General features: G+C 38.2%; 4 protein-coding genes across 5 annotated transcripts; 2 read left to right on the plus strand and 2 right to left on the minus strand.

The window, feature by feature from the left end:
• Positions 1-1,640: 1,640 nt before the first annotated feature.
• On the plus strand, positions 1,641-7,696 carry LOC114478431 (visinin-like). 2 transcript variants are annotated; one of them, XM_028471517.1, is made up of 4 exons: positions 1,641-1,734; positions 4,516-5,048; positions 6,884-6,995; positions 7,340-7,696. In XM_028471517.1, exons 2-4 carry the CDS (start codon positions 4,668-4,670, stop codon positions 7,426-7,428), a joined length of 582 nt encoding a protein of 193 aa, XP_028327318.1. In that variant the 5' UTR covers positions 1,641-1,734; positions 4,516-4,667; the 3' UTR covers positions 7,429-7,696. The 2 variants fall into 2 exon arrangements, with proteins under 2 accessions (XP_028327318.1, XP_028327317.1); XM_028471516.1 differs by lacking the exon at positions 1,641-1,734 and adding an exon at positions 2,913-4,432.
• LOC114478430 (germ cell-specific gene 1-like protein) lies at positions 7,461-14,376 on the minus strand. Its single transcript, XM_028471515.1, has 6 exons — positions 12,780-14,376; positions 9,837-10,019; positions 9,687-9,734; positions 9,434-9,586; positions 9,231-9,342; positions 7,461-9,128 (listed from the first exon to the last, which is right to left on the minus strand). Exons 1-6 carry the CDS (start codon positions 12,973-12,975, stop codon positions 8,765-8,767), a joined length of 1,056 nt encoding a protein of 351 aa, XP_028327316.1. The 5' UTR covers positions 12,976-14,376; the 3' UTR covers positions 7,461-8,764.
• Positions 14,377-15,865: 1,489 nt separating this feature from the next.
• atg12 (ATG12 autophagy related 12 homolog (S. cerevisiae)) lies at positions 15,866-18,501 on the minus strand. Its single transcript, XM_028470008.1, has 4 exons — positions 18,351-18,501; positions 17,502-17,638; positions 17,333-17,395; positions 15,866-16,064 (listed from the first exon to the last, which is right to left on the minus strand). The coding sequence occupies exons 1-4, from the start codon at positions 18,487-18,489 to the stop codon at positions 16,005-16,007; spliced, it is 399 nt and encodes a 132-aa protein (XP_028325809.1). The 5' UTR covers positions 18,490-18,501; the 3' UTR covers positions 15,866-16,004.
• Positions 18,502-18,540: 39 nt separating this feature from the next.
• Positions 18,541-21,505, plus strand: isoc2 (isochorismatase domain containing 2). The gene is made up of 7 exons (XM_028470007.1): positions 18,541-18,636; positions 18,850-18,907; positions 19,531-19,655; positions 19,739-19,951; positions 20,224-20,294; positions 21,043-21,160; positions 21,340-21,505. Coding segments are annotated over exons 2-7 (594 nt in total). The 5' UTR covers positions 18,541-18,636; positions 18,850-18,906; the 3' UTR covers positions 21,406-21,505.
• Positions 21,506-21,554: the final 49 nt, after the last annotated feature.

The following is a 21,554-nucleotide window of genomic DNA, read 5'->3' on the forward strand; positions in this document are numbered from 1 at the left end:
CAGAAGCCGAAGGCCAGCATGCAGTTTCCACAGGACAGTTCAACACCTCCAGTGACCACTGTGAGGCCTGCCACTGAAACCACACCTCGTGGTAGGGTCACCGTCTCTGATTCAGGGTTGTAGGAGACGCTGGTGGTGGCAATATCAGCTAAAGCTGAGGGATCAAGGGTCTCCATCTTCGTGGTCATTGTTGGCGTTTGTGTCTCAGCAGATGGTCCGCAGAGATTTCACATGCAGCTTCCCCTTTATCCTGCTTCTAGAAGAAAACACAGAGCACTTGTTGACAGCCCACTGACAGCATTTGTTTTTGTTTGTTCTCATACTCTGCTTTAGGTTCATATACTGCTACTATGTTACTTCATTGGAGTTCAAACTTTAATATTATGTTTGTTACTGTTCATGTTTCATTTATGAAGCTTTTTTTTCCTGTGTCTAATTCCAAAATATACTAAATAGTCACATTTTGACAATTTTGTACATAATCAACTTTCAATATGAGGGCATTATTATAATTCCTACATTTCTTACACATTATCTTAATCATTAGAATTGTACATTTCTACAGAAACAGTGTAGCCACTCATTAATATTAGTATATTAATCAAATAATTTGGATTACCAGTCACAAAATGTATACAGAAGAGTTGGGTAACACTTTACTTGAAGTCTTCTACATAAGGCTGTTATTAAGCTGTCATTAAGTGTCATTTGCTAAATTATGACACCTTTTCGCATAAATTATGACACCTTTGGAGCTATGTTGGCATTTTTTGAGTTAGGTAGATGAATTCAGTGGGGTTAGGTAGGGTTAAGGTTATGTTTATGGTTATGATTATGGTTATGGTTAGGGTTACAAACAACACTTAATGACAGCCTTCATGACACCTTATTCATGCTAATGACAGGTGTCATGTCATAATAATGACAGCTTAATGTCAGCCTTATGTATAAAACTTCAAGTAAAGTGTTACCGAGAGTGGATGATTGTGTTTAAAAACTCAGGATAAATCCTTCTGAATGAGGGATTAAAAACAATAAATTCAAAACATTTTAGAAATTAAAAGCCCTATGAAAAAGTAACTTTATCTTACAAAAAAGTGGATTAAATACAACAGAAAATGCTACGTGTTTCACTATCTAGTTATACATATGTACTTATCGTTCAGCAGTGAATAAATCCTCCAGTATAATGAAATATTTGTGCTACAGAGAAATGTCAGATAAGCTGTTGAAATGTTAGTGACAGAAAACATTTGTATGTATAATATAAAGCAGGACTTGCCTCAGGGATAAAGCGCAGATGTCAGTCAAATTTGTGAGAACTTCATCAAAGGTCTCCTGCCATACATGAGAACTCTCAGACTCTCTTTCTGCTGCTAACGTTCTGTGAGGGCTGTTGGTGCAGGAATGGAAACCGTTTCTCTCGTCTTGCGACTTTAGGTCCCAGAAAATGAAAGAGGCAAGATTGTTGTCGTATAGTTTGTTTGTTACTCTCTTTCCTTGCGTTTAGTAGGAAGCTTTCGTCTGTCATTACCCCTCATTATGAGTCATTAACAGATATTTATCTAGAAACAACTCCCTTCCTTCTTTCTCTCCGTCTCCAGAGTTGTGTGTTTAACCATTGTTTTGTTGAGAACGTATGTTTCCTTTTTTTGTTAACATTGCCCTGCTTAAAGTTTCTCATTATTCTTCGTGCTGGATGCACATTATTTTACCTCTTCTCTGCATTACAAGGTATTTATTACACATAGTGCTCGATTTTTATCACTGGTTTATTATGTAATAGCAATTGAAAGTTTATTCCTGGGTTGTTGTTTATTTCATTTAGAGAGTGGTTTAGGAATTGTGCTCTTTATGGAAAAAAAGTTATTTAAAGTTATATTACTTTGTCCTTGTGACCCTGAAAAGCAGCGCAGTGTTTTTGTATTACTATGTCCCAACTAACTTTTAAACTAAGAAATAAAAATACAGAACCCTTTATAACTGAGATAATACACATTGTCATGGCATGGTAACAGATAATAAGGAATAGTCACTTTATTCTGATAGTCAATGATCATTTCCCAGAATTTATGACCAAAAAAACCTATAAACTAAGGAAAAACTGTGGTTTTATATCTACAAATTCAAATGAATCTAAAGTAAAGTTAATTTCAAACTATATAAAATTAACATTTCTTCTTATTGGTTGGAAACCCCTTAGTTGCAACTCCCTGAAAACGGTTCCACGACTCAAATCTTGGGTCCCCACTAACAAGTTGAGAACCTCTACTTTAATTGATTAGTTTGAGTGTAGAATTCAGAGTGTAGAGGGATTTCTAAATGAGCAGCTAGTGGAGAGAAAAGCCATAGGAACAGGTCTAACCATCCACCCTCCACAGAAGCCCTGCCATGCTGGTCCACACAAGCGGCCCTCTGTCTAGATCAGACATAGGCAACTGGCGGCCCCGGGGCCATATGCAGCACCCAAAACAAAATTGGAAATTATATGAAGCCCAACATAACACACACAACTCCAGAAACAGAGGAAATGACAACAACATGCACAAAAGTACATACACAATAAAACAGCCACTTAACACAAAATGACTACAAAAACAACGTATGTCAAAGACACAAAATGCCAACAAAATTGCGCAAAATGACACAGAAAGACAACAATAACACACAAAAGGTAACAAAAACACACAAAACGACTCGAAAAACACACAAAAAGGCAACAAATATTTGCCATATTGACAAGAAAATAGACAAAATGAATTCACAAACATACAAAATGTCTGAAAACTATAAAAAAAACACCAAGAAAACCCACACAAAAGAACTACCAAGGACTAAGACTTTTGTTCTTTCCTATATTAATGCTCAGGTAGAAGTTGCCTATCTCTGGTTAGATGAATATAGATGGAGTGGTGGTGGTGATGGTGGGTTACAGGTTCAAATCCAACCTAGGTCATCACTGTGGGACGTTGTGCAAGTCCCTTAACCCTAACTGCTTGTGTTGTACGTCACTTTGGACAAAAGTGTCCATTAAATGGATATTTCATTTGTAGTTTTGTCTTCCTTGTAGTATGATAAGAATGTTTGCATGAACAATAAGTATCATCAGGCTTTTGAGGTTCCTTAAACCTCTCTATGTTGAAAGTCTCTGTGCCAACACATCATAATCACTGCTACATGCTTCGTCCTGGTGATCGTGAAGAAATCCATTACAATCCATCCCTGTCAACTATTAAAAACAGCCACATTGTTCTGTAAAACAAAAAAATACTTGCAATACCACATTATTCAACCAGCTGACTGACTTTGTTTTACACAACACGCTTGATGATCTCTTGATGGCTGATAATAAATGTTCTAAACACTTAAAAAAAAAAAGATTTCAAAAGGAACAGCAAATCCTTGCTTGCTCAAGCTTGACCAATTAGTCCAGGCAAAGGTACAGGTCAGGTGTCAGGGATTGTCCTGTGCTGAGGAAGGGGGTAATTCTTTTGGTAACTCTGCTCACAGGATGAAGACGAGGGTAATTAGCTGAAGGCTGGAGTGGGTGGGCTAAGGAAGGGCAGGTGTAATCCAATGGATTATCATTATGAAGCAAAAAATACTCCTCTGCGGAAAAACAACAAAAGATTTATAATTGAGGTCTGTTTCCGCTTTTAAACTATAGTTCAACAAGTCCACTAAACATTCCACCTCAGTGGTACTTCAGTCAGCTGAAAACATCTGTTTCATATGGTGGATAATCACATGTAAAAGTGGAACAAAGTTAAATGATAAATTAAGGTTTCAGCCAAAAAGAAATATTGGAAAAATATTTCCAATGTGAAAAATGTATGCTGTAAAAATGTGTCCATGTTGATGTAGACGGAGAGACAGAGTGGGAAAGAGAGTTAAACGGTTGAGACAGATGGTAGTCTGGAATTAGAAGTTAGTGGCCACCTAAATCCACTGAAAGGCCACCCCTGAAATAGCAAAAGCAGTGCTTTATGAGTTTAAGCAATAGATTTGAAAACACCCCTGAGATTTACAGTAGTCCACATATTTCACAGAAACTAGACTCCATTAATATACACAGAGCCAAGCCTTAAACTGCCATATCTCAAAGTTGAAAGCCATAATCTACAACCAGTCTGTTGAGAGTATATATTTATGGTTGTAAATATGAATTGTTATCAATCAGAAATATTTATTTTTCTTAACATCAAAAGGGATGAATCTCGGCATTACTGTTAAATAAAACATAATATCTTCAGATTTTTAAACCTAGCCGTGCCATAGTAGCCGGTGGTTGTTCATTTTTCAGCAGTTGCTCATCCACCTTAAGTCCTGCTTTAACAGAATTAAGCCTTCTGCAAAAGGTTTTCCCCCTGCCCTCTTTATCTCTGAGGTTCTTACAGCTAAGACGTCACATGTCTGACAAGTCAACAAGCAGGTAACATCTTTTTGTCCTCTCTCACAGCGAAATATTCTAAGCATCTCAATGTAGCTACTAACACATTTTGTGTTATTGTTTAGTGCACAGAAGAGATAGTCAAGCCTGAGTCCAAGGCTGCGATTTGGACAAGGAGGAGTTGTCAGCACTGTGGTGGAAAACCTCTGGAGAAGTCAGGTGGATACCTGGAACTTGACAAATATCGCTCATTTCTATAGACACTGAATTAACCACCATGGGGAATAGCACTAGTAGCGCAATGTCAAAGGAGATCCTGGAGGACCTGAAGCTCAACACCAAATTTACAGAGACCGAGATCAGCCAGTGGTACGGGAACTTCCAGCAGCAGTGTCCCACAGGTCGCATCACACTTGAAGAATTCGAGCAGATCTACACCCGATTCTTCCCTGAAAGTGATGCCAAAAGCTACGCTCGGCACGTATTTCGCTCTTTTGACACCAACGACGATGGTACGTTGGACTTTAAGGAGTACATCATTGCACTGCACATGACTTCCTCCGGAAAGACCACCAGGAAATTGGAGTGGGCCTTCTCTCTGTTCGATGTCGACAAAAATGGATACATCAGCAAGACAGAAGTGACAGAGATCTGCCAGGTGAGCTGAACAGAGTTGGTAACGCATAATGCATGATTTTTAATATTGCTGATACATTAAAGATAAAAAAAAGCTTTAATGTGATGTTAGATAAAAAATTATTAGGCATTTTTCATTCCTTGTCCCATATGACTTTTGCTGTTTCAACAATGATAATAACCTGTCAGTTTCAATGTTCTTCATCTGAAACCCTAGAAATACAGATTAAAACTTCTTTTTTTTTTTACTCCCATCAAATGAAAAAATCTTAACTCTAGTGATGGTTTAACTCATGATTTGCTAACCCAGTGTAATCACTAATGCCATTGTGTGATCAAAGCACACATTTTATTTACACGAGTCCTGCTCTCCGCCCTGATGTCTGCTCGGGATGTATTAATTATTTGCTCTAAGACAAATCATATGCAACTTCAAGAGGTTTAAACAGATAAGCTGGGAATCCAGCTGGCATTGTAATGGGATTTATTTCATGGCCAACTGGCCTGAGTCCATAAGTGTCGCGTTTACAACCACTTCATAAAATAACTGCGTTTGAAAACCGTGAGAGCTGCTCAACAGCCAAGTGCAAAGTTGAATAATTCCAAGCTTCTGAGAAAAAAAGAGGGGAAGTTCTGACCTCCTCTTGAACTTGGCGTACGTTTTATGTTTGTGGGTACCAATACACAACGAATCAGGAGAAAGCACCTACATCAAAATATGAAATCATTACAGTAATGAGCACATGAAAGGGGCTTTGTCAGCAGTGTTCATTTTGTCGACAAAAAAACCAAAACTGTATCAAAATATATTGATATTTTTGTCAACCAATAAAAACAAAAGTGTAATCTGGTCACATGGGACAAAATCCAATCAGAACTCATGTGAACATGTGGTACAATGCATTGATCGCATCAAATCTGTCTGTATGTATTAACAAACATTAATACTATCTCATCAGATTGATGAATCGTGATTCAATCTTTTTTTTTTTTAAAAGTATAAAAGTATAATTTAGTCAACTTCATCTGTAACAGGTTTAGTTGTCCTGATGACAAAATGTTGATTACAATTAAGTTGCATTTTAGTCAAAAGACTTTGACTAAATCTGCCATCAAAATTAATACTGTTTGTCAGCCATTAATGTCGATTCCCTTTTTTGCATAATATTTAATTGGGCAAATTTACCAATGAGCGTTTAATTTACAAGTTTGAACACACACACACGACAAGATCTGAGAGACAAGATGGAGGGAGAGTCCAGGGAGAGAAGAGACGCCATCTCCACATTTGGCCCGTGGCCTGAGTCTTGGCACTAATCCATGTTAATCTAGGTGTCTTAAATGTGGGAGATGAGTCTTCCTCCCTAAGTGGGACACACACTTAAAGGCCTGATGAGTCCAAAGTGCACAGTCATTTAGTCATTCGCAATCCACTGGTTCTTAAGTAGCCCACTGAAGATCCAATGCCTTTGGGTAACCATCCCTAGGTGGTGCGTGTGGTCATTAAGTTAAACCTTGGTGAAGGTGTTTGCTCGACGCGTTAAGTTTGGACTGCACATCGAACCACATATGGCAGGAGGTTCGGTTGGCAAGTGAATACAGACTGGTTTAATTGTTTGTATCTTGATTTGGCCATGCCCAGCTAAACTCTTTAAAGCACACCGACTAATGCCAGACGCTAGTGAAGCACAGCGACACCGACTTGTAGCCTTACTTTTAGCGTCACATCCAAGCAAACCTGAAGCTTTGTAGCCTCACGAATGCTGATTGCAGTCGTGCAGGAAGTATTACACAAATGTGTATTCATGGTGTAATAGTGCAGCATTATAACCTTTCTTCAATCCAACCCCCACTCAGGCCATATTTAAGCTGATCCCCAAGGAGGAGCAGTGCAGGCTTGCACAGGACGAGAACACACCCGAAAAGAGAGCTAACAAGCTGTGGTCCTTTTTTGAAAAGAGAGATGACGGTAGGAGGGATCACACACACACACACACACACATGCATGCATTGTCCATCCTGTAAGGAGAAAAGTTTTATGTGAGCGCTGACCTCCTTCAACAGATGTCATCACATTCTCCGGGGCAGATTACAAGTCATAGTCATCTGTTTGGCTTAACAATAATACAAGCAATAAATCCACATGGGGGTCACAGTGTCACAGTATCAGCCAGCTTTTCTTATGTCATGTAAGCTTTAATAAGTTTGTTCCACCCATTAACCTGAAGTCACACTTGTTTTGCTTCGGTTATGCACGCAAACATGCACGTTTCCTGTTACGTTATTAGTTCTTTTTTCTTTCTGTCCTTACAGAACGACTGGCAGAAGGAGAGTTCATCAAAGGAGTGATTGAAAATGAAAATGCAATGCGTCTAATCCACTATGAACCCATGAAACAATAGTTCCCTCTATTTGTTTCACATTCTTTAGCCCCCCAAATTGAATTATTCAGTACTTTACACCCTTTCTTGATTTTCTCCCAGCATGACCCGCCCCTCTGTAAAATATACACCGCCCTACAGTGTCTTTAAGTTCATTTTCTTTTAATGTCTGAGACAATTTCTTATTTAATTGAGGCAAATGGCTTAGTGTTTAATACATGTAAGAAAGAGGAAAAAAACAAATCTGAGTAAAGGGCATTGAAATGTTTGTAGTCCTAATTAAAAAAACAACTGCTAAAATCATCATTAACAATTGCATAAGTAATGAATAGTTTCTCATAGTTTTTTTTTAATGTAAGTATACCTTGATTAGATTGTAGCTTCAGCGTTGTATTCTATTCTCTGCACAATAAATTAAAGGTTTTCTCATACATCTGTGGTACCGAAATCCAGTTATTTATCGTCCCCTGAATACAAAAGATTCATCTTTGACCCAGAAAGATTGTGAATACTGTAATGTTGCAGCCGACAAAAATACTGCTTTCGGTATTAAATTTTACATTCTAATCTAAGACAGCAAATCCAGGATTAACTCAAATGTGTAACGTACAGATATTCAAGGTAAATATATACTCACATTGAGTTGGTTTTAAAGAAAAGGTTCCTAATGAAATATCATGTGAAACTCTGTGATTAACGGGACTTAATGCACATTGGTAAACCTTTGTTTCCCTGACAGTGTGTCGTAATCAGGGTGCAGATGTTTAAGTGTGCGTGTGTGTGCAGTATGCGGTTATGCGTGTCTGCTTTTCTTTCCAACTATGACTCACGACAGCCTGCTCCCTTACGTTCCCCCAGCATCTCCCCTCGATCCGTTCCTCCTTCTTTCCATCCAACTCAGGATTACTGGTTTGCCCGTAATCTTCTGTTCAACATCAGAGAGCAGACTTTTCAAAATCTCTGTAATCTCTCTATCTCCACGGGTTTGTCTCTGTAAACTCCGTTTTTTGGAGCCTCAACACATGCAGTGCAGCAAAAATTCCATCAGAAGTTGGTCATCACAGAAAAATGAAAAACAAATTGCTGGAGGTCCGATAAATCCAATAGTTCAATTTGACCTTCTCTCAATTAAAAAAGACATATCTGCGGTTAAAAAAGTTATAAAAGATACTATCCTATACTGTCCTACTGAGGCACTGAGAAACACCCAGAAAACATATAGCTTCATGTGAGCATAAGCTGCTCACATGATGCAGGTTTTATTGGCCTTTGAACTTCATCAGTTGAAGAAAAAACTTTTCTATAAATGTCTTTTTTAGTGTTTGAGTCTCTTCAGTTGACACGAGCCACTGACTCCCTAACAAGGTGAATCCACTCTGTCCAGAACCCCGTCCATCTCTCTCTCACAGTCTTCACACCCCTCTGGCCCACAGCCTCCTACCAAAACCAGCGTTGGTACGTCCCCATTTCCTACTCCGACCATGCTGCCGTTCGGAGCCCACGTCACATCAATCATTCCATCCGGACACTGCAACAGGCCACTGACGGAGTAGAGTCCGCCCCCCGGGACCACCTCGTCATAGGCTGGTGCATGTGTGGCGGCTCGAGCTTCCTCCAAACGTAGTCGCTGCCTGCGACGAAGCTCAATGATGGTCTTTGTGTAGGAGTTGAGGGTGACCACAGCTGCCCCCATGCAGCAACTGAAGGACACCCAGGCAAGCCTACGAGCGGGGGCAATAAAGAGCGGAGAGAGTTGAACAAAAACGTGATTATATGCAAGCATCTGTTATTTGAAGGTTTAAAACTGTTTATTCGCCACTTACGCAAATGACCAGCCGTAGTCCCAAGTCTGAGGCCGCCAGTCTTTGGGGCCCACGATGACAGTCATCTGGAACACTGTGGTGAACATCATGTGTGCCACCATCCCAAGGAGACCTACAAGGTATGAAAATAACTTCAACTTATCAAATAAAGACGTGAAGGAGATAACAAATATTTATAGATTGAGGGAATGACTGAGTCCCACCTGACAGCACAGTGCAGATTGCTGCATAGGCATTGATTTTTAGAGAATGCATTTCTTTATGAGAGCACAGCACTTCCAGCCACATGAGTAAGAAGCCCATCCCCAGCAGGCCGATGTACGTAAACTCTGAGACCACCGACAGCCAGAGGACTCCTGCAATACATGCACACGTATGAAAAATCAGACAAATCCATCAAAAAAGACAGATATTCATTAATACACTGCACGTCATCAATATCAATACAAAGCCCACCTTGTGTTTCCCCTGGAGTTAAGTCTATGAAACTGCGACATTTCTCTCCTACGGACAAAATGGTAACATTTAGGGACAAACTTAACTTGTAAAGAAAGGAAACGTATGAATTTGTAGAAATGAAAGCCTGAATTTGTATCATGGGCTCACCATCACTGTGTTTCTCACAGCTTTCCCAAAAACCTGTGTGGAAATATCTAAAAGCAAATTTGTCCTCCCCCGTCTCCCAGATGTAGTGCACTGCATTGGCCAGCTGCCTCTGTCTAATCCTGGCCAGCTCCTCTCTCCTGGCTGGAGACAGAGTGCGGTTGAAGGGGTTCTGAGTGGGACTCTCTGTGGATGAAAACAGGGAGAATATATATATATATATATATATATATATATATACACACCACATCAATGTATTCCTCTGGTTTGTGACATGAATTAAATCAAAAGATGCTTTAATTCGGTCATTTTCTCTTTGTCATAGGTCAACGTCTATTGCCTGTATGCCATTAGATTTGTATTACATATAGTACATGTTAATATATAGTATATAAGCCCATCTGTGATTCAGACTGAATATCAACATTTAGGACACGCTTGATTGAATCAGTTAACCTATTTAAAACCACAAAAGTCTTGCAGAGATTGAAAATATATTTTTCAAGAGATTCCCAGAAATGTCCAATAAAACCTAAAGAACAAACACTGTCAGCATCCTGTGCAACCAAATGAAACCTAAAGATCCCGTCACACTTTCATTTTAAGACACAATTAGGTTAAACATGGTACAAGATATAAAGAATTAAATTAAGGATAATGGTTTTCAAACCTGACTGTTGCTGTCACTTTAGCTAAATAGTACAGATGTTAGATGTCAGCCGATATTGTCCAACGCCTAATTTGCGTTTTTCCAAAATTAACCAATACAAACCTAATTTTAGGTCACATTATATAAATTTTCATTGAATTAACACTTTAAGCCTTCTTTTAATGTGATGCCCCATTGGATGCATTCCACGCAAAATATCATCTGTGCAAAATAAACTAATTTTACTTCAATCATGGAAAAAGTTAATGTTCATTTTTAACATTTTGTCTCAAACATATTTTGGTTTTTCAATATCAGTGGAAAAAACTACCAATGTCAACCGATACTACCTTTTATGTCAAATATTGGTGTGGCCGATAATATCGCCCATCCCTACTAAAATTTTATTTGAGATTATTTGAAGGATATGTTCAAGTGCTAAGGCTGTTAAATAAGGAGATTAGTGTGGGGAAAACTTAAGTTTAGTCGACATAAGTGAGATCCAACCCAAATTTTGATCACAGATCAACATCCTACAACTCTGGTGGTACAACAACCACAAGCTGTCAAACTAAAGACAAGTTGCACGTCCCAAGAACATGTCATCTTGTATATGAACATTCTTATCTTTTCTATCCATCCATTTTCTGACCAGTTTGCTCCTCTTTTCAGGGTAGCAAAGCTCTGCTGGTGCTGGTGCCTATCTCCAGCACTCATTGGGTGTTAGGTGGGGGTTCACCCTGGACAGGGTCGCAGGGGAAGCTGGAGCCAATCCTGGCAGACATAGGAATGTAAACCCCCCCTGGATAGGATGCCAGTCTATCGCAGTGACAAGTTAGGGGCCACCAGTGGGACTCAAACCTATGATCCCTGCACTGAGAGGCAGCAATGCTCATCAGTGCACCACAGAGTGACTCTGTCATAATGTCTACACGTTTAGATTATTCCAGAATCTCACAGAAGAAAAATTACTGCAACTTAAGCTGTTGCTGGAAAACATTTTTGTGCCTCGTTATGGCCTTGTAAGGTTTCCACAGTATTTATTAAAGCAAAGTGATTAAAAAGTAGCAACAGAATCAAAATAACACAAAGAAACAACTATTAGAAGCTATTATTAAACTAGTCATTGTGCCTGTGTCGGGTTCCACGTTCAGTTAATTAACCTGATTGGTATGTTATAATGTCCTGCATAGGCTGGAATAGGTCTCAGTAACACAAAACATGTCTGCAAATTGCTGCTGTTACAACAACAACATTTTTTTTTGTATTTAATTGGATATAAAATACTTCTGTAAATACAAAAAAACCCCAAGTGATTATTTACCATCACATGCTGTTACAGTCTACATGGTGCAAAAAGTAGGGATGTTCGATAACAGCTTTTTGCCAATAAATCAGTGGCAAAATATACACACTTCCACCCCGAAAAACTAATTTTACGTCACATAGTACATATCAATAGAAATAACAGGTTAATCCTATTTTAATGTGGTGCCATACTGGATGTATTTCACAAATAAACACCATCTGTACAAAATAAAAAGCATTATTCAACTTTAGTTATGGGGAAAAAAGTGAAGTTTTGTGTTTTAACATGTCTCAAACAACTACACAAATCTGTTTTTCAATATGGTGGAAAAACCAATACTAATATCACATTTTAGGGCTAATATTGGGAAATAATATTGATGGGCCGATAATATCACCCATCTCCAATAAAAAGATAATGTTATTACCAAATAATTGTCAAAGCTTAACTGTGTTGAAAATAGACTAGAATAGACTGGTATTGTCAGTGTACAATGGTATAAGACAGTGTTTCCCAACCTTTTCTGTCTCATGTGCCCCCCATGGCCTCTCTTCTGATTAGGAGAACCCCTTCGTCACTCCAATTTAGTAACCTTTCTTGTTTTATTTACATGTTAACATGTTGGCCTCTGAAATCTCCTACAGCTTGAAAATGTCAACCTGTACGTTTAACGCACACTAAATATCAATTTTGTGCATTACAATTATTGTATATCAGAGAATATATTTACTTCAATTTTTAGTAATGTGCACAACACGTTAGTAACAATTTAGTAGGATATTAAGGCCACAATATTGTTTATTTCAGTAATGCAGTCTATTGTCAATGAGTGGAAAAGATGTTGGATGAGCATGTACAGTGTCTGAAATAGGCTTAAAAATGACTCATGTTTCCAAGTACCCCCTGCAATGTGTTCAAGTACCCCTGGTATAAGTAAATGAATAAAAACTGCATTAGTAGAAACATGAAGTGTGTGTGTGTTTAGTACCTGTGGTGTAAGGCTCGCTGTTGTTCTGACCACAGTTCTTCATTTTGACAGGAGACAGGCAGAGTGGCTTCACCACCTTGTGAGTGCCCTCACACCAGTATGAGGTGCAGAGAGCCAGGATGGAGAGGGCCAGAGCCAGCGTGGTCAAGGTCAGGGAGAGCAGGGAGCGAGAGCGGCGGGACAAACTCTCCAACATGGCCACACAGGAGAGAAAAAGAACAGAGAGGGGGAATGGGGGTGGGGGGATGAGGCAAAAGATGGAGAAGAGGGGAGAACACAAGAGGAAATATGCCAAGTAGGAGAGAAGGAATGGCTGCAGTCACAGATGGAACCAGGAGGGTGGGACAGATGCTTTGGATTGACTTTAAAAGGTGGTGAACTGCCCGGTTTATATAAATACAGAGCAATTACATACAATAGTAAACACAGGAGAGGGCAAAACTGATGACTAAGTGGTACTGGAAGGTCGGTGTGATAAAAATCGGGGAAAGGTAAACAGTGGCTGGAACGTGCAGGGTTTTATGTTGATACTTGTAGGGGAGGACGCAGATGCAAGCCAGAAATGAACAATGAGGGATTTAGGATGATAATAAAGACACAAGAGGAAGTTTGGCCGTGCTGGACTTCTGCTCAGCTAGTTTCCATCTCTGACATGTGGCAAGTGATCTCCATGCAAAGCACTTTGTTCAACCTTCTCCTGATTCTGCACTTAGGCTACTACTACAACAACAGATCTACAAAGGAGTCACTGGAGAATCAGGGAATTTATCATCATATGCAACACATTGGAAGAAGAGCTGGGAAGCATCTTCACAGCTGGTGTTGCCTCAGTGGAGAAAGTAAGATCTAATATGCCCACAGTGTTGAATATTCCTGCAGTCACCTGTAATCATGTGCAGGAGGGTTTATGGAGGACAATGATCAGGTCTCTGGGGCTTTACCAAAGCCTGGCACCTTTGTGCACACTCAGACCTGCCGCTCATTATGAGTCCACGTGGGAGAAAAGATGAACCGGGGCAAAGAAATAAATTACTTTTTTGATGAAATTATGGATAAATCACAAATCTAAATGAAATTTCTATTACTAATCCCTGGGAATCTGCTTTAATCTGTTTGTTAGGTGTGTTTTACTGTGAAGTGCACTCTGACCATGTCTGCTGTCTGTTTTTCATGCAATCCCTCCCTGTGATCATCACCAGCCCCTGCAAAAACCAACAGAACACAGTGTTTAAAACCCGGTGAATTTAAGCACTAAGACGGCTTCCTGATCCCGTGACAGCTTGTTCTCTGAACGCTGAATAAATCTAATACACCAATACAGAACGTGATGGACAGCAACGAAGAAGCCGCTGCAGAAATCAGTGATTAAAATGTGAATACAGCTTCGGTTATTAGATATACAGTTTTTAAAAGGGGGAAACAGCAGAAAAAATGATAAATTATTTTTCTAATGGTGGAAATGATACATTTAAGCAAATCAGTTGTTTAGTTTTAGAAAAACAAAGGGAAATACAATTCATTTAACATTATAAAATGTAATCAAATTATAAAATTAAAGTCCCAATTGTCGTTTATGCCAAAATATTTTCACGGGGTTGTTTTATAAATATTTTGCATGCTTCTCAGTGTAAAATGAACTGGATTATTTACAGAAAACCAGTGATTAATGGTGGTTGTTTTTTTTTTTTTTTAATTTAATGAAAAGTTCAATTTTTATTTCATAAAAAACAAAACATAACCAGATTTTTCAAAGCATAATATAACTGATAAAGTATAGCAACATTAAAGTATTTCAACTTTGCAATCAGGATAATGAATAAATGATAAAAAAAAAAAACAAAAAAACATTTTGCATCTATTCTAACACTATAATCTCATACAAACTGCATGAAAGTTTTTCTTAGATACAGTTTTGAAAAATATTTGTTTTTGCTTCATTAAACCCTAAATACAAAACAAATTACTTGAGTTACCCTTTAATAAATGCAATTTTAAAAATATACGATTTTTAAAAAATTCAATGAAATACATTTAAACATATTGACGGGAAACAACACCAAATACACACCTACCAAGAGTTTTTGTCTTCTGTAGTTTCTTCAAATATGAAGTTGAAGCTTCTGCAAGGATTGAGTTGTCTTTTTTTTTTTTTCTTTTTTGCCGTCTTGTAAAAACTCCTCAGGCATCAGGAATCAAAAATCATCTCACCACTGTTTTAGTTTCTTCATTTTGATCAGATTTTCAGTCACTTTCTTCCTCATCTTGTTCCTCCTCCAGGGTGGAGCATCACCCTTACCTTGCCTGTGCTCCCCTTAGTAATCCTCCAGGCCATTGGACGGACACAACCCGACTGAGCAACCAAGTGCCTCGCTTCCCTCTTTCTTGGGATTTTATGTCACCAACGCATCCCGACTAGTGTAATCCCTTAAAATCCACATGTTAGAGCGTAGCCGTCTCTCTTCCGGTGTCTGTACACAGATGCACGTCCTACAAAATGTTACCAAACCTGCACCATGCACACTTTTGTGTAATTATCATTAAGAGAAATTGGAAAAAAACACTTTCCACCAGTGTCGTCAAAAAATAAAAAAAATAAATAAAAGAAACCTTTTGACAACACAACTAATGGAGTATTTACAGTAGGTGCCATTTTGAAGTCTCACACAGAAAAAAATTCAAACAAAAGCGATTATATTTGTTGTTGCCGCTGTCGTTTTTTCGAAATGCACATCTTTGCACAGTATCTGAAAATTTGGGGAAATCTGTCCTTTTATTTTTAACCTTTATATTCTGTATATAATAAATTACAAAAAAATTATTATTTAATTCACTGAGTTAGTGCCTTATATTCATTTACTTGCAATTAATATAAGTCCATACACATTTGTTGTTGCTGCTGCTGTTGTTTTTTGAAATGTACATCTTTGCACAGTATCTGGATTTTTTGGAAATCTGTCCTTTTATTTTCATCCTTAATATTCTGTATACATTTTAAAATCTTTCTACTGTTAGTTTACACCGCGGCTCAGAGAGAAACTTTTTTTTTTCTGTATGTCCAGCACATGTTGAAAAATTGACAATAAAGATGACTTTGACTTACAATAATTTATTTACACCATTTACAGTAAAAAGAAATGACATCATGGCAAAATAAAAACCAACGTTGTGGGTGAGTGGGAGAGCACGTGGAGTAGAGAATGTTTAAAAAATGAAGTGTGTAAAGTGTCAACCCCAGGCTTGATTTTTACAGTAGTGTAGAACAAGCTTGTTATCACTGCCATAACACTGCAACAGAAAGAGGGAGATCATTAGAAATTACCTCATTGAATCCTAAGCTTTATGTGTCTAAAACACACATTATTAGGTATTAGAAATATAAAAGACTATATTAGTTTAAAAGACTTTTGGCTAAAAATGTAATTGTAAAAACTAAATCCTCATGTTTACTGTGTTTCATCAAACATTCACCTAAAAACAGCCAACACTGCATATACTACTAAACCAAGTAAAAAGATACTTTGACGAACATGAATTTCTGACTGATGTCTAATTAAATTACTGTAATTTTTACAGAATTCAACAGGCAGCAGAGGAATTTAGTTTATGATACATAAAGCTGCTCCCTCTGCTGGTTAACACTCTAAACAACATATTTCTCCATGACCTGAAAGACCAGCGAGATCCAAGTCCAACACATCAGTTTACGAGGAGGTTCATGTTCTGCCCTCTGTTCTCAAGTGACCCAAACCAGAAAAATCCAAGAACTACTTCCTTTATTATTATGCCACATATAAATAATGTGCTTAAGTAATTTACTATTTTAAAACACTAAGTTAAAGATTGTATCGCCTCCAGGATTTTGACTTCCAAAATTTGCAACCAAATTTTATTAAAAAAATAAATAAATCAGGCCTTCAGTTTGACATGTCTGGTCAACAGACATACCCTACTCTGAGCTCCCGCTAAAGCCACGTCCCTCACTCACATGCACGAACGCCAATGTTCTAGAAGCGGACCAAAGCTCAACACTTGTATTGTGTAAACACTTCGTCATCTCATGTTTAATCCAGCGGTAAGTAACCACTAAATCTTTTCATTATATACTGTATGTTAAAAAACGTGACTAAAAACTCATTTTTAACTCTGTCACCGGTGACATGCTATGAGTGTGGGCTTGTGCATACAGGGGGTCCAGAACAAGCAAGGAGACAGAAAGACGTGATTGGTTAAAAAAAAAAAAAAAAAAAAAAAAAAAAACCAAACCGTCTTTTTTCATTGGTCGAAATTTTTACAGGTTTACAGCTGCTACAGATGACAGATTTTCATCATTTTTTTTTCAGAGATCTTAATTTCTGTCAGGGCATGAAGAAAATTTTAACCAAAAACTTGAAAAGTGTATCTGGAGAAAATTACATACCCTATCTTTAAATCTGATGAATGTGATAAAAATGAATCTTCCATTGCAGCTTCACTTGCAAACAGGGATACGTACTCTGACAGACAACATGGATAACTTTTGTGTGGTGCTTGAAAACAGTTTACACTCTACTTACATCAAAGAGGATCCCTACTTCTTGGTCTGGTGAAGGTGCAAATGACTGGTTAATGTAGATAAACTACAAAAGGGGTGGGAGGGGGAGTAGTTTAGATAAATCACATTTAAAAAATACAAATAAAAAAAGATGTCTATACACACACAAAAGGCACTGGTAGTATCCTTACCAGCTCTTCATTAGTGTCAAGCTTGAGGAAACGGGAAATAAATTGTGACAGAGAGTGCACCGTCCTCATCCTCTCCACTGTCCATTTTTTCTTCTTCATGATAGGAGTGTCTCCCACCGCCTTCAACAGCACATCAACTACAAGACGTAGAAGTTGTTAGCTTGCAGTTTTCAGTGGAATTGTAGTGAAAAACAAAAATGCTTTTTTGGAATTAACTTGTAAATTAACCGTCCAGGTCTCCGGTTTTTAATGAAAATTACTTTACTTTACATGAGTTACAGGGCTTTAAATGTAATGGGTGCATATAATCTGTGAAGTAAAGTTTGTACATATTAGCCAATTAACCAAAAAAGTACGTCTGTCTCAATGGATCGGTCACCATCTACAATAATAATACTACCTTCTATTTATAAGTGCTTTTCAAAACCTCAGACACTTAACAGTTGTTAAAACAATTACACACAGGTCAAAAAAAAGACGAAGAAACTAACAACAACAAAAAAATGCCAACAGTGTGACAGTCTGAAACTCATTACAACACCACATGTTTGTGGTTCTGATATTTATAACCAAATAATACCGAACTCCTACTTGTTTAGATAAAATAAAGTCATTTTCTAATAGTTTCTTAATTTTTAGCATTAGCATTTAGCTAAACCAGCTCAAGTAGACGTCTATTGGTCAACTCAAGAAATACACTAACGCTATTGGTTACATTTCCTGCCAATCGTCTCTGACGTCACGAGCCCGGAAATGTTTTCTCTTTAGCATTAGCTGCTATGCTAAAGGAATGCTCGGTCAAAAGACTTGACTATATATATATGTATTTTTAGCACAAATTGTCCGTACTCTTTTTCTTCTCTTCAGCTGCAGTCGAGTCGTCTGTCGGTGGTTGCCGCCCTTCCTGCGGTGTTTCTGTCGGTGATTCTGCGGTTTCAGACATCTTGAGCGCTTCACTCTGCCTGCTGTACACTGGCCCCGCCCACATCTCCTTACTTCCTTTTGTAAATGCCGTCAGCGATGAACTGGCTCTGCTATTGGTTAAAATAAACGTCAGTCAGCTTGAGACTGTATTCTATTGGTTATCGTGACACTGGAGGCGGGTGGTCTTCTGCGCCCTCTACTCAGTAGCTCGGTCAGTGTTTACTTTGTTAACTTTGCTGTTAATGTGTTTGTTTTAACACGAAATCAAATCGTAGTTATCAATCCGTTTGCATTTGGTTATGTGTAATTGTGTTTTTGAATTGTTACCTATATATTTTGTTGTTACTTATATCTGGTTTGTGGTTAAACAGGTAGGAAACCTGCTCATAGTGACACATTAACCAGATGATTAAACCTTTTACAGCCCTTTTGGACTTTTCTTCAACTTTTCTCACACATTTGGGACCATTGAAGACACACCAGTAAGTCACAAATCCCTTTATAATCCTTTGAATTTCATGTGGTGCAAATGTAATTGTTGCAGGTTATTTCTTATTTTATGTGATTAAGTTTGTTGTTTTTCCACTACATGTGCACTAATAAATCAATGAAATATGCTGTTCCCTTCTGTTGTAATCTGTTAGAGCAAATAAATACTGAGAATGGATGTTTTAATGTTAAACAAGTTCAATTTTTTTTTTTTTTTTTTTTTTTTTCAAACATATGGGTTTTATTGGGTTTTTCTGTAATGGAGAAACGCAACGTGCTGCAGAAATTGCAGTGAAGTGGAATGAACATGATATAATCAAATAAAATACAACACCAACCAAAAAATACATTTATAAGTGAACCTCCTTATGGCAAATACTATAATTATTCCTTTATAGTTTAGATGTTATTGAAGTATTTTAATATGACAAATGGTTGTAAAATATGTGCTATAATTCTGAATTTAAAAAACAATCATCATCAAAATGAGAACGACTCCCCCCAACTTTTCCACAATTAGAGAAGAGAGCAGCTGAGATTTAAAAAAAAAAAAAGATGTTTGCAGTTTTGCCATTAATACTGGATTAAAATATTTTCTGTGGTTGTGTTCATGCAGTGGCAAACATTGGCCGGCTCTCCACCAAAGACACCGTACTCCTCCTGTGCGACATGCAGGAGAAGTTTCGACCCAACATCTTTCAGTTCACCAACATCGTCAGTAATGCAGCTCGATTGCTCCAGGTTGGTTACACACGCCCTCCTACTAGTGATGTGTAGTTGTTCACGGTTAACCAGCTCTCTTCTCTCTCTCTCGTCCTACACAGGCCAGCCGTATTCTCAGCATCCCACCCATACTGACTGAGCAGTACCCTAAAGGCTTGGGACCCACAGTGCCAGAGCTGGGAGCAGAAGGCCTCACGGCTCACGCTAAAACATCCTTCACCATGATGATCGAGGCAGTGGAGAAGGAGCTGGAGACACTGGGGAACCCAAAGCGAGCCATACTGTGTGGAATCGAGACTCACGCCTGCATAGCTGTAAGACCGCATGACTCTTTTCAAACCTAATATAGTATTTTATAGTAAGTAAGTAAGTATGCAATATGCAAAATTGTCTCAACAGCAGGAAATCTGCACACTTTTGTTTTTGTTGTAAATAAAACAAACAACACAAAGGACTAATAGTAGCAATGAGTTGTGGCAACACAGCTACCGGTAATTATTGGGTGATGCAATCGTGCATTTTTCCATGTTGTGTTGTATTAGTTTAGGAAAAAAACATTATCTTTATCTTTTGTCATTTTGCACAGTGCACAACTTATGATCTGCTGGAAAAAGGAATGGAGGTACACATTGTGGCTGACGCTGTCTCGTCAAGAAGGTATCCTAACAATATTATCATGTCGATGAAAACCTGGGTATTAGATCCTCATCATGAGGCAAAAAAAAAAAAAAAACAGTCTGTAAAAAATATTTCGAGAATTATTACCAACAATATTCATCACACAAAGTAGATTACAGTAGATGTGTTAATAAAACCATTATTGAGAAAAAACTGGGAGAAGGCACACAAAGCACAAAAAACAATTAGTAACACTTTACATGAAGTTTTATACATAAGGCTGACATTTTGCTGTCATTATCTGTCATTAGCATGAAAAAGGTGTCATGAAGGCTGTTATTAAGCTGTCATTAGGTGTCCTTAGCTAAATTATGACACCTTTGAAGCTATGTTGGCATTGGGGTTAGGTGGAGGGATCTAGTGGGGTTAGGGTAACGAACAACACTTAATGACAGCCTTCATGACACCTTATTCATGCTAATGACAGGTGTCATGTCATAATAATGACAGCATAATTTCAGCCTTTATGTATATAAAACTTTCAGTAAAGTGTTACCAAACAATTTAAATCAAGCAAATATTCATTGTGTTTCATGGAAATTTAATTTTAAATTCACTAAAAGGGCTAAAAGAGTGTTTACACATTTTTGTACTGAAACTTGAAACAGAGTCTTCATACAAATTAAACTGTGTAATGAAGTGATGGTATAAAATATTTGTGAAGCCTGACTGTAAACACTGCACAGTCTGTGTGGGAAACTTTCTCCTGTTTTATTTTCCCCCTCAGCCAGACGGATCGTTTGTTTGCTCTGTCTCGACTGAAGCAGAGCGGTGCGTTCCTCACCACCACAGAGGCCGTCCTGCTGCAGCTGGTTCAGGACGCCAAACACCCCAACTTCAACGAGGTGCAAACCAAACATTGCAAAATAAAGCCACAGTTTTCTTGTTCCAAGTTACGAGATGATAATACAGGACAAGCAACAGTTGCAGTCGTACACCTGCCTCCTCCTGCATGTGTGAACATGCCATAATTGACGTTCAGTGGAAACTGACTAATGCATGTTGTCATCTTTGTTGTTTGCAGATTCAGAAGCTGATGGCTCACCCGTCTCCTGACACGGGCCTCCTCGCCTTCTTCAGTGCTCTGTAGAACAACTGTCCTCAGTCATTGTGTTGCATTGCACTTAACATCACATTTTCCAACACTATGACACAGTCTCCACAGTAATAAAGCAATTCTGCTACTTTTATTGTGTCCTGTTCTGCTCTTGGGTTCTTATCTCTGAATGAACAAAGTGG

This window comes from Gouania willdenowi, chromosome 16 (assembly GCF_900634775.1).
Source record: "Gouania willdenowi chromosome 16, fGouWil2.1, whole genome shotgun sequence".
Taxonomy (NCBI): domain Eukaryota; kingdom Metazoa; phylum Chordata; class Actinopteri; order Blenniiformes; family Gobiesocidae; genus Gouania; species Gouania willdenowi.

Coding starts and splice junctions, on each gene's coding strand:
- LOC114478431 (XM_028471517.1), top strand. CDS start 4,668: ATGGGGAATAGCACTAGTAGCGCAATGTCAAAGGAGATCCTGGAGGAC. Junction 5,049..6,883: donor AAGTGACAGAGATCTGCCAG/GTGAGCTGAACA, acceptor ACCCCCACTCAG/GCCATATTTAAGCTGATCCC. Junction 6,996..7,339: donor TTTTGAAAAGAGAGATGACG/GTAGGAGGGATC, acceptor CTGTCCTTACAG/AACGACTGGCAGAAGGAGAG.
- LOC114478430 (XM_028471515.1), bottom strand. CDS start 12,975: ATGTTGGAGAGTTTGTCCCGCCGCTCTCGCTCCCTGCTCTCCCTGACC. Junction 9,587..9,686: donor AACTCCAGGGGAAACACAAG/GTGGGCTTTGTA, acceptor CATGTATTGCAG/GAGTCCTCTGGCTGTCGGTG. Junction 9,343..9,433: donor AATCTGCACTGTGCTGTCAG/GTGGGACTCAGT, acceptor CATACCTTGTAG/GTCTCCTTGGGATGGTGGCA.
- atg12 (XM_028470008.1), bottom strand. CDS start 18,489: ATGTGGGCGGGGCCAGTGTACAGCAGGCAGAGTGAAGCGCTCAAGATG. Junction 17,396..17,501: donor TTGACACTAATGAAGAGCTG/GTAAGGATACTA, acceptor CCCCTTTTGTAG/TTTATCTACATTAACCAGTC. Junction 16,065..17,332: donor AAGTAGGGATCCTCTTTGAT/GTAAGTAGAGTG, acceptor TTTCTGTTGCAG/TGTTATGGCAGTGATAACAA.
- isoc2 (XM_028470007.1), top strand. Junction 19,656..19,738: donor ATGCAGCTCGATTGCTCCAG/GTTGGTTACACA, acceptor CGTCCTACACAG/GCCAGCCGTATTCTCAGCAT. Junction 19,952..20,223: donor AGACTCACGCCTGCATAGCT/GTAAGACCGCAT, acceptor CATTTTGCACAG/TGCACAACTTATGATCTGCT.